General features: G+C 53.7%; 1 protein-coding gene across 1 annotated transcript; it reads left to right on the top strand.

The window, feature by feature from the left end:
- Positions 1–4,051: 4,051 nt before the first annotated feature.
- On the top strand, positions 4,052–11,988 carry LTK (leukocyte receptor tyrosine kinase). Its single transcript, XM_053447859.1, is given in 19 exon segments — positions 4,052–4,098; positions 4,536–4,743; positions 4,887–5,042; positions 5,232–5,355; positions 5,437–5,462; positions 5,465–5,621; positions 7,202–7,300; positions 7,892–8,032; positions 8,361–8,372; positions 8,932–9,027; positions 10,277–10,298; positions 10,380–10,533; positions 10,852–10,974; positions 11,089–11,212; positions 11,303–11,323; positions 11,326–11,374; positions 11,478–11,603; positions 11,680–11,770; positions 11,872–11,988. Coding segments are annotated over 19 exon segments (1,893 nt in total).
- The last annotated feature ends 110 nt before the right edge of the window (positions 11,989–12,098 follow it).

Raw genomic sequence — 12,098 nt, 5'->3', positions numbered from 1 at the left:
TTGTCTGTCTTAATCCGTTGGGGCTGCTGTAACAGAATACCATAGACTGGATGCCTTATAAACAACAGAAGTTCATTTCTAAAATTTCTGGAAGCTGGGAAGTCCAAAATCAAGGCCCCGGCACAGTTGGTCTCCAGTGAGGGCCCACTTCCTGGTTCGTGGACAGCGCTCACATGGTTGAAGGGACATGGGAGTCCTCTGCGGCTTTAATAAAGACACTAACCCTGTTCCACCCACGAGGGTGGCACCCTTATGACCCAATCACTTTCTAGAGGCCTTGCCTCCAGATACCCTCACACTGGGTATTAGAGGGAGTGGACACAGTCTGTAGCGCTGTCCTACAACTCCCCCTCCATTGTGGACTTCAGTGGTGCCAGGGAAGGAAGAGCTGGGAAGGAGTGAATCACCATGAACTCTGGTTCATTGGCTCATCACTTTTGGTACAGTTTTTCGGTTCTTTGTCTAAATTCTAACACTTAAGCTTTCTTACAGTGTCATTTTCTGTGTGGGATCCTCGTGTTTACAGGTCATCGGAGTGAGTGCAGTGTGCCCTGTCCATAGGTAGAGAGAACCCCTTCCCATGAACAGAGCTGCTGGACACAGAATAATACAGTAGGTTTTATAAGCAACTACTGCATCTGCAAACAGATTGGTCCCCAAACCCATGTGACAAAAATTGCAGGAAGAATGTGTTAAAACACACTGCCCAGGGACGCCTGGGTGGCTCAGTTGGTTGGACGACTGCCTTCGGCTCAGGTCATGATCCCGGAGTCCCAGGATCGAGTCCCACATCGGGCTCCCAGCTCCACGGGGAGTCTGCTTCTCCCTCTGACCTTCTCCTCGCTCATGCTCTCTCTCACTGTCTCTCTCTCAAATAAATAAATAAAATCTTTTTTTTTTTTTTTAAGATTTTATTTATTTACTTGACAGAGAGATCACAAGCAGGCAGAGAGGCAGGCAGAGAGAGAGGAGGAAGCAGGCTCCCTGCTGAGCAGAGAGCCCGATGCGGGGCTCGATCCCAGGACTCTGAGATCATGACCTGAGCCGAAGGCAGCGGCTTAACCCACTGAGCCACCCAGGTGCCCCAATAAATAAAATCTTTAAAAAAAAAAAAAAACACACTGCCCAGCCCTTCACCGGTGTTTCTGATTCAGTGGATCTAGGGTGAAACCCAAGAATTTGTATCTCTAACAGATTTCCAGGTGGTGCTGTTGGGGCTATCTAAGCCCAAACACACTTGGAGAACCACTGGCTTAGCGGAACGTTCGTTACCAAGTAAATTCTAGGATCTCACAGTGGGATACCCATGGAGTTCAATAGAGCATGGGTCTTACAGTGCTTCAGAATCACTGTAGTATCTTTACTTAGCACTATAGTCTTAGACAACCAAATAGCTAACCACTATCACTTCTTTTTTTCCCAGTGCTTTGTATATAGGCCTCAGCCTTTAAAATTAGTATTTCGGACAAAAAAAATGAAGGAAGACACAAAACCACCTGAAGGCTGAGGACCTTCACAGTTATAGGGTCCCTTGTGGTTTACAGAGCAATTCCCCTTCATAGGATTTTATAGGTGGGGAAACGGTCTCAGAACAGTGCAACCTGTGCACCATCATTGTTGACTAGAAATACTAGTACTAGCGCTTAGATCTTTGAGATTAGGATCCAGGCTTTTACCCCATTCTTGTAAGAAATTGTGCAAAGGGAGCTCCTGGGTGGCTCAGATGGTTAAGCATGCCTTTGGCTCAGGTCATGATCCCAGGGTCCTAGGATTGAGCGAGCCCCACATCGGGCTTCCTGCTCGGCGGAGAGCCTGCTTTGCCCTCTCCCTCTGCTGCTCCCCGCTGCTCACGCTCTCTCGCGCTCTCTGTCAAATAAATAAATAAATAAAATATTTTTTAAAAAATTGTGCAAAGGGTTAAAACAGACAGTGGAGTTGTATGAGGTGAACCTAAAGACTCATGTTTCTGAGGGTTTGAGGGTTTCTGGAGGTTCAGCCTTTCAGTCACAAAGTACCAAAAAGACACAAACAATGGCGAGTAATGATGCCTTACTTGGGGCAGTTTAAAGATTTTTTTTTTTTTTTTTTTTTTGACAGAGAAATCACAAGTAAGCAGAGAGGCAGGCAGAGAGAGAGGAGGAAGCAGGCTCCCTGCTGAGCAGAGAGCCCGATGTGGGGCTCGAACCCAGGACCTGGGATCATGACCTGAGCCGAAGGCAGCGGCCTAACCCACTGAGCCACCCAGGCGCCACTTGGGGCAGTTTAAAAGAGCACTTGCTGGGGCGCCTGGGTGGCTCAGTCAGTTAAGCTGAAGCGTCTGCCTTTGGCTCAGGTCATGATCCCAGAGCCCTGGGATCGACCCCAGCACCCCAGCATCTGGCTCCTTGCTCATCAGGGAGTCTGCTCCCCCCTCTCCTTCTGCCCCTCCTCCCTGCTTGTGTTCTCTCTCCTCTCAAATAAATAAAATCTTAAAAAAAAAAGAGAGACCACTTCCTATGTGTTATTACACATGCCCACACCCCACCACCAATGAACCACTCACTCCATTGCTCCTGATGTGAGAACTAGAAAGACCTAGAAGCCTAAGCAGGATGTCTGGGGTGTGGTTGCCCCTTTTTTCACCTCCTGCCTCAAAAGGGTAGGGGGCACTTTCTCCCCTACCTTGGGATCCAGACAACCCTGGGAGGGGTGCTCACAAGGCTCTTCCAGGAAGCTTAGGGACCTCGCTGCCCACATGCCCCGCCCTTCCCTCCTTCAGCATCCTGGGGTCTGAGGTGGGAGTGGCCAGGCGGGCTTTAGGATGACAGTGTCTAGCAAGCTGCTTTACTCCGCTATAAGGGGCGGTCAGGCGGAAGTGACACGGTCTTAGTCCACAGCCCTAGTTGTGGCAGGCTGAACAAGCCATGGACTGCTCAGGGTCACGGCTGCTGTGGCTTGAAGCAGCAGCTAAGTACCTCCTGTCAGTCAAGGAAACATCTGGCTGGCAACAGCAGTTGAGAAGACTGGGTCCTAGTGGCTCCACCAGAGGCCTGGAGCCCTCAAGGCCAGTGCTTCTTTCTGGGTCAGTGCTGCTGGTGAGTGGGCCCAGAAGCACGGTGCGGTCCTGAATTCAAGGTTCCCCACCACGCAGCGTGGGAAGGAGGGACAGGCCCTAGGGTCTCAGGAGCACCTGGGGGTGAGACCACCTAGCTAGGTCGAGGAAAGGTTGGGGAGCCTACAAGACCAAACTCAGTGCAGCCCCCAGGTCATTCACTGGGAAGGACTCCCCAGGGGAGAAACTTAAAGAGGTATCAGTGGATACCCAGAGGCGCCTCAGCGACTGGATTTTGTCAGGGCTGGCTTCCAGGTGCTGGTGTGCCCTGGCTGGGTGAGTTTAGGAACATGACTGACCACAAGAGACAAGGGCTAGATGTTGAGAGGTTATCTCTTTATCAATCTTTATCTCTTGTCCCCATTTAACCACAGGCCCCCTCTCCCAACCCCGCTGTCTTGCTGTCACATTTCAGGAACCATTCTCTGCTCCAACTCGGGGTCCTAGGCAGCTTTTCTGCCATCCTCGCCCCTGTCACTGCCAGCTTCAAGATGCGAACATCACTGCCCCACCTAGTTGCTTAGAGCCAGTTTCTCCCCTAGTTCCCCCAGGTGAGCTCCAGGCTCTCCCTCCCTTCTCTGCTCACCTTACCAGGCCAGGTCAGATGTTCTATGACTCTTTCCTCCCTCCCCGCTCCAAGACACTGACAGGACTTGGCTGTTTTCATCCCGTGGGCCTGTGGCGGGCAAGGACCCACACAAACAGTGCAACAATGGGTGCCTGGGTGGCTCAGTGGGTTAAAGCCTCTGCCTTCAGCTCAGGTCATGGTCTCAGGGTCCTGGGATTGAGCCCCGCATCGGGCTCTCTGCTCAGTGGGGAGCCTGCTTCCCCTCCTCCTCTCTCTGCCTGCCTCTCTGCCTGTTTGTGATCTCTGTCAAATAAACAAATAAAAATCTTTAAAAAACAAAAACAAACAAACAAAAAAAAGAGTGCAACAAGGCACACACCAGCAGCAGAGTGATGGTGACAGTGGGTACCACCGAGCCTCAGAAAGGCATGCAGGTGTGGTGGGCGCCAGCCACCAGCGAGTACCTCTAAGTGTGAAACAGGGGGAGGTGGGTGGTGACCCTGGTGTCTGAAGTTCTAAAGTCATGGGACAGAAGGCCTCAGGTGACCACATTGTTGTAGGGTATATTCCACAACCCTGTGTGGCCCTAGCGACTTTGTCCCTTCTTCCAGTGGAACCAGGGTCGGTGGTAAATGGTCGCCACTGAATTAGCCCGGTACCTAAGAGCCTGTTGCTTGCCACTGGAGAGCCCCTAACCAGCGGCGGCGCCCAGCGGTGGCTTGAGCAACCCGCCCCCATCTCCATTAAGCCTAAAATAAGTGTAAAATCTAATCTGGTGTGCGGACCTAGTCTCTCCATCTTTTCAAAATCAACCACAGCCTCTTAAGCCCCTCAGATAAATTCTGGAGCCGCTTTTGTCACCAACCTGTGCCCCAGGCGAGCAGCGCGAGGACCGAAGGGCGAGGGCCACGGACTCCGCGCCCGCTTCCGTAGGATCTCAGCTTACGGAGCTGCGGGGGCCGAAGGCGCGGCGAACCACCTGTCGCGGGCGCACCGCGTCTTCGTCTCTGCCTTCTTCTCCCTTGGTCGCGGGGAGCCGCTTTACATCCTAGCTGGGCAGCAGGGAGAGGACGCCTGTCCCGGAGCGAGCGGAGCCAGTGGAATGAGGTGGCTCAAGCTCACCGGGGCTAGGGCCGGGCAGACCGAGGTCGCTCCTCGAGGTCCAGACCGCCGCGCTGTGAGGGGAGCGTCCCGGGCCCTGCCGAATTTGGCGCCCGCTGCCCGCAGGGGAGCCCGGAGAGCCAGCTCGTCAGCCTCGGAGAGTCTCGGGTCGCTGAGGAGCACGCGGCGACGGAGGGGGCCGCAGGGGTCTCGGGGTCACGGCGCTGGACGCGAGGCGGCGGGGATGGCGGGGGTGGCGGGGTACGTGCTGGCCTGGGCGTGGTCAGCTCCCGCCCCCAGCAATCCGCGTTGGGGACCCAAGCTTCTTGCTGCCGACGCGGCCACACAAGCTCTTCGTCCCGGCCTTGGGCTCCCTGGGGTCCGTTCCCTTACTCGACGGTCCTCACTCGACGGCTGGCGCGCCGCAGGCCCTGTAGCCGCACGCCGGCTAGCTACAGCCCCGGGTTGGAGGCGGCCGGAGGAGGCGGGCGGGCCCACCTGCGGCGCCGGGACCGAGGCCGGCTTCAGGCCTCACCTGAGACACTGGAGAACCGCTCGGTGGCGCCCGGGAGCAGCGAGAAAGGCGGCGCCGCAGGTGAGGGCGCGGGGGGCGGGGTAGGGGGAGGTGGGTGTGCTCCCCGTCCCCTGTTCGGGCCATCACGCTGTCGCCCCGCAGACGGAGGGGGTGGCTGGACGTTGCGGGGGCCCCTTTTCCGCAGACAGGCCGCTCCTTGCAGGAGGGGGTGGAATGCGGCCGGGACTGCGCGGAGGCCTGGGGCACGCTGCGCGGGGCCGCACTCCGGGGCTCCGGGGGCGGTGGCGGGGCCTGTACTGTGGGTGCAGTAGTTGGCGGCTACCCAGGTAGGTGCACTCTCAAGGAGGGGAGCTCGGGGGCTCCCAGGGTGAAGTGTCATTGGAACCTTAGAACATGCCCTCTGAAGGATAGCTGGGGAAGGGGTTGAGCCCCGCTCAGGGCCCCAGGACAAGTAGAGTTAAGAGCTCTTGGAAAAGAGATTAAGTAGATGATCCTGGGTGGCTCTGTGGGTTAAGTGTCTGACTCTTTGTTTCAGCTCAGGTCCTGATCTTAAGGATCATGAGACTGAGCCACGCTCAGTGTGGAGTCTGCTTAAGATTCTGCCCCTCCCCCACTGGTGAGCGCGTTCACGCGCGCTCTTTCTCTCTCATAAATCTTAAAAAAGAGAGGGATGGAGGGATGGATGAGCCTGGTGGTGGATATTAAGGAGGGCACTTATTGCATGGTGCACTGGGTGTGGGCTGCAACAACGAATCTTGGAACACTGAAAAAATTAAATTAAAAAAATATTTTAAAAAAGAAAAGAGCTGCAAATCACACAAGCAGACAGGACTCCCTAGATTTTCATTTAAATATGGGCCTTTTTATTTTTATTTTATTATTTTTATTTTTTTTTTATTTTTTATTTTTTTAAATCACAACAGGTCTCCTTGCTCTATAGCAGTCCCAGGAACTTAGAGCTGGCTGAGTTAGCAAACTGAGCAGAGAGGCAGAAAGGCTTGGATAATTTATTTTTTTATTTTATTTTATTTTTTTAGAGAGAGAGGAGGGGCTGCTGAGGGCAGATAGAGAACCTTATGCAGGCTCCACTCCCAGCACAGAGCGAGTGGTGGGTCTTGCCTGGGGGCTCCACCTGGGTCTCCATTTCAGCACCCTGAGATCATGACTTGAGCCAAAATCAAGAGACCAAGTGTGAAGCAGGGGGAGGTGGGTGGTGACTCTGGTGCCTGATGTTCTATACCTAGTACCCTCTATACCTGAGGTTCAATACCCAACTGACTGAGCCACACAGGTGCCCCAGGCAGGGGTAATTTAAGTTAGTAGTTCTCAAAGTGTGGTTTCTGAACCAGTAACATTAGTACCACCTAAAAATTGGTTAGACATCCAAGTTCTCAGCCCCTTTCCAACCTACTGAATCAGAAACTCTAAGGAAGACTCCTATCCTTCTGTGTTTTAATCAGTCTTCTGGGTGATTTTAATACACTCCAGAGTTTGGAAATCACTGGTGTAAAGAGCCAAAGCCTTTGGGTCTGTCTAAGCCATCCTGTTCAGAAGTACTTTATACACATCTTCTCCATTCTCACAAAAATGGAACATGTGGATTGGGCCTGTCCCATTCTGTAGCTGAAGACATGAAGTCAGAGGATTTCAGGCAGACAAGGAGGTTGTCCCAGCCAGCCTGAGCCAGGCCTTCAGGCTCCTGCTGATGACTCCCACGCACCTGTCTGGCTCCTGGCTCCCACTTCGGAGTGGGGAGCACCTGTGTTGTAATGCTAGTGTAGAAAGGGCCACACTAGTTGCACCTGGAGACAACAGCTTCCCCCCATTCATAAGCTCACTTCCCATTTGTGTGCCGCTTCCTCCCCCCATTTTGTAGCCAAACCCTCTATCACTTTTCAATTTCCAGGGAGTGATGCCTCAGAGAGTGATATCCTCTGGGTTGATGGAGAAGATGGGGTATCCCTCATACACCCCTGCAGTGAACCCTACCTATAGCCTCTGGCAGGTATTGGCCTCTAACCCTCCCATCCCCCACCTCTCAGCCTGGCCTAGCCTTATTCCTCAATCCCTGAACCCACTCCCATTTGAGCCACCAACTCTATGCTGTGAATTATCTGTTTCTTGCACACACAGGAGTACTCAAGAACTAGGCTGTCAGTTGTGATGCCAGTATGGGGCATTCTGGGGTACTCTCCTACTCAGGCTCAACCTGTGAGCTCAAGGATCCCAGAAGAGGAAGTATGCAGGCTTGACAAAAGTCCTCCAGACCCTCCCCCCACCTCTTAAATGCCAGGTACTGCTCATTGTTCTAAAGTCCAGGACCAGGGGCACCTGGGTGGCTCAGTTGTTAAGCGTCTGCCTTCGGCTCAGGTCATGATCCCAGGGTCCTGGAGTTGAGCCCCTCATCGGGCTCCCTGCTCCTTGGGAAGCCTGCTTCTCCCTCTCCCACTCCCCCTGCTTGTGTTTCCTCTCTAGCTGTGTCTCTGTCAAATAAATAAACTCTTAAAATAAAATAAAGTCCAGGACTAGAATTCACCACATGGCTGGAAAAGTGTGTCTGCCACCCTCACCCTGCAATATCCATTCTTTTACTCAGTCATGGAGAGCCATGGAGAAGTGGAGATCTGATCGCACCTCAGGTCTGGTCATTGCCTTTTGAAAGACTGCCAATGGCAGGCAGGGCTCTGGTTAGCCAAATGCATGTGCCCAGGGGGCACGGAGCTAGCTGCAGATACCTGTCACTTGCGTGGGTAAGTCCTGCCTTTGTCCACGGTCTAGACTCCTGGGGCCACGGGCTGGGAGGAGCAGAAGGGAACTGGGAGAGATGACTGGTGTGTGCCAGGCACCATTCCCAGGGCTGGGCAGGAGATTAGAGCTTCATCAGCATATGCTTTTCCTTCAAGGAGCATGTAGACTAGTGGTCTAGTATGGAGGGCTGATACCTATCTATATACCTACCTATTTTTCTATCTAGATATGAATCTAGATTTATTTTTTTTAAGATTCTGTTTATTTATTAGAGGGGGTAGAGAACACACATGAGAGAGAGCAAGAGAAGGGGGGAGAGGGATGCCTGGGTGGCTCAGTGGGTTAAGCCTCTGCCTTCAGCTCCGGTCATGATCTCAGGGTCCTGGGATTGAGCCCCGACTCAGGCTCTCTGCTCAGCGAGGAACCTGCTTCCCCCTTTCTTTCTCTCTGCCTGCCTCTCTGCCTACTTATGATCTCTGTCTGTCAAATAAATAAATAAAATCTTAAAGAAAAAAAAAAAAGAGCAGGGGGGAGAGGCAGAGGGAGAGGGAGAAGACTCCCCGCTGAACAGGGAGCCCAGTGCAGGGCTCTGTCCCAGGACCCTGGGATCGTGACCTGAGCTGAAGGCAGACACTTAACCCATGCAGCCACCCAGGCACTCAGATATGTATCTAGATTTAGATATAGATATCTATTAACGTGACAATTATCATGGGAGACTTAAAATGTTTTAGGGTTTCTCAGGAGGGAAAGGTTGCTTTTATCTAGGATCAGTGGGGAAAAAAACATCATGAAAAAGTTAACATTTAGGCTGAATCTTGTGGTATGGGTAAAATTTGGGGAAGAGGACAGAGAGGAGCTTCCCACTGGAGGTGTCTTTCTCCCTAGACCTGGCCACTCTACCAGGCCCTCTGGTTCTGTTGGTGACTGTCATTGTGACCTCTACACTAAGCCTCCTTATGGTGTGTGGGGTCCTGATTCCAGGTAAAGAACATCCAGGAGTAAGGAACATCTTCACTGAGCTGTGTGTGGGGTCCCAGGGACAGACATGGCTGATTTCAAGATCCCTGATTCCAGCATGGGTTCCTCTGGGATTCTAAGTGTAGAAGCAGCTGTGCAGGCCCAGGGAAGACATTTGCCTTAATGGGTGTCTGGAGAGATGTCCTGGGTGGAGGGGTGGCAAAGCAGGTGGGCCAGATGAGTAGGTAGAGAGTTTGCCCTTCTTCTTCAGTGAACCATAAGAAGTGTCAGGGCCTGTGGGGGACGAGGCTGCCAGGCCCTGAGCTTGAGCTGAGCAATCCTTGAACCTCCATCATCAGGACAGCCCTCAACCCCTACTACTGCTAGGCCGGGTGTGGCTAGACCCAGCCCTGGCCTGCCCCCAGGGTCTACAGAAGTTTCCCCAGCCAATGTCAGCCTGCTTGGTTAAGTTCTTTCCCTCCTCTGAGAACCTATGCCCTCTGAATCCTTCCCACTCCCATCCCGTGCCCTGCTGTGCTTAATTATGGTTCATAGAGAGCATCAGGCCCCAAACCTCTATGTGGAGGAGACAGAGGTCAGAGAAATTCCAAAAAGTAACCTGTCCAAAGTCAGCTGTCATCCCCAATTCTGGGATGGCGGGGACCCTATGATTCCTTTGGAGCAAGGGTTGCCTCTACCCAGGGTGTCTGCAAGGACATAAGGAAAACCCCATCACAGACCCCCACCTCCACTCTGAGCCCAAACCTTCTCTCTCTTCTGCCCTGGTTCTGTGCCAGCCAACATCGCCTCAGTAGGGCCTGTACTTGGGGAGATGCTGAAAGACTTGAGTCCTCAGATAGGGCCACCTGGGCATGTAGGGGATGGCAAGAAGGGAAAGTAGGCACTAGCCCCTCTAGGACCATTCCCCAGGCCCAGCCACCCACGCCCTTCCAACCTGTTTTCCTACAGAGCCCTGGGCCATGGTACCTTTAGAAAAGTCCATGAGGGACTGGTAATTGGCCTTCCTGGGGACCCTAGCCCCCTGCAGGTGGCTGTCAAGGTGAGAGGGGTGGAACTTCTGAAACAGTTGCTGGAGCTAGGGTCAGCCCACTCTCCTGAAGTGTCTGGGGGAGCCCAGGAACGGTCTTCCTCCCCAGACCCTGCCAGAACTCTGTTCTGGTCAGGATGAGCTGATTTCCTCACCGAGGGCTCACCATTGGTGCGCCTGGGGCTAGCGGCCTGGGCGGAGAGTGAGAGCAGAACTCCCTTTCAGGACAGCTGCTCTTCACCCTGGGGTGAGAGGTAGCAGGTCTAGTGATACAGAACCTGTCTCCAGTTTTGTGGAACCTACAGCCTGGTTCCCTCCCTGCTGGCAGCTCGGGTATGTGCACCCCCACCCAGCAAGTTCAGCTGTCAGAACACTGTGCGCTGTTGCGGCTTCGCCTCTGGACTGCCCCTCACCTAATTCTGCTCCAGTTGATGTCTGGAGAGGATGTAAGGAGTGTCCTGAGGAACAGCCAGCCACACTTGGTAAGACCCTTCTCCCAGCCCACTGAGCCCATCTATACACCCTGTCTGGAGAGTGGGCAGGGGCAGGGCGCCTGGGTAGTTCAGTGGGTTAAGCGTCTGCCTTCAGCTTGGGTCATGATCCCAGGGTCGTAGGATCGAATCTTGTGTTGGGCTCCCTGCTTAGCAGGGAGTCTACTTCTCCCTCTGCACCTTCCTCCCCCAACTCCTGCTCATGCTCTCTTTCTCTCTCTCTAGAAATAAAAATTTAAAAAATAATAATAAAGACCCTGTCCTTGTGTCCTAAAACACACATGGACTAATGCACTCAGCCCTACCCAGGGCCAGCCATTACCTCTGGCCATGCGTGACCTGCTCCATCTGGCCCAAGACAGAGCCCCGGTCTGCCACTACCTGGAAGAAAATCACTTCATCCATACTTTGGGAGTGATCCTGACTCACAGGGTGTTGGGGAGCAGCTCAACCCTCTCCCCAAGGAACTGCTCTTCCATATAACTTTAATGGGAACAGATCAAGGCAAGAGCTTCTGAGTTCTGGTGGTGATGTTTTGCCTGCAAGGATGTTGCCACCAGGAGCTGACTGCTGAACTGTACTGGGCCCAGCTGAGTGGCCAAGATTGGAGACTTAGGGTTGGAAAGAGATATCTACAGGTGTGGGGTCTGGGGAGGTGGGGAAGGCTGCTGCTCCAAGGGAGTTTACAGGCCCTCCTGTGGCACTTGAGCAGCTCATGGTGCTCCTTCTCCCTTCCCGAAGAGCTGCTTATTACAGAGAGGGCTGCCAGGCAGGTGGATGCCCTAGAGGCCTTCTTGGAGGGCATCTTCACATCCAAGACAGACTCCTGGTGATAACCCACCCAACCCCCTCTCTACCCTTGGGCCACCTCATGTGAGGGAAAGGGGGGGCTGTGCCTGATGGGCTTCAGTTTCCCCCACTCATGATGCAGATCTTTTGGGGGTGCTGCTCTGGAAAGTCTCATTAGGCTACATGCCCTAGCCTGGGTGCACCTACCCGGACGTGCTGTACTTCGTTGCTGGAGGTGGACGGATGGGCCCTCCCCGGGGCCTCCAGGGCCTGTGTGAATGTGGAGTGTTGTCCAGGGAGGAAGTTCCTTCATAGCCATGGGTGGGACGAATTCCTGCCTCTCCCCAGGTACCATATCATGACCCAGGGTTGGCAGCACCAGTCTGAACTCCACCCCAGTTTTGCTGGCATCTCGAAGCATCTCAGACACCGTATTCAGGTGTGGCCCCTGACCCACCTTGACCATGTTGATCTTGAGGGTCAGGAGGGCAGTCACGGAACAACGCTGTGGTCCCCTGCTCTCCTGCCCCGCCATTACAGGACCCTGATGTGCCGAATTCACCCCTGCCAATGGAGCTGGGGCCCATCCTGGAGCAGGAAGGGACTTCTGGGCTGGAGAGCAGGTCTTTGGAGGGCCTAAGAGCCCCACACGCCTAGAAACTGAATCTGGAGAGCTTAAAATGCTAGGGAGGGAGGCTCCTTGACCCCTGCCTGCCTTCTAGCCTCAAAACCCCCAAATCCAAGGACTTCCAACCTCAGAGGGGATT

The sequence above is a fragment of the Lutra lutra genome, chromosome 7, assembly GCF_902655055.1.
Source record: "Lutra lutra chromosome 7, mLutLut1.2, whole genome shotgun sequence".
Taxonomy (NCBI): Eukaryota; Metazoa; Chordata; class Mammalia; order Carnivora; family Mustelidae; genus Lutra; species Lutra lutra.
Note: the sequence above shows the minus strand (reverse complement) of the source record. Positions and strands in the feature narration are given on the sequence as shown.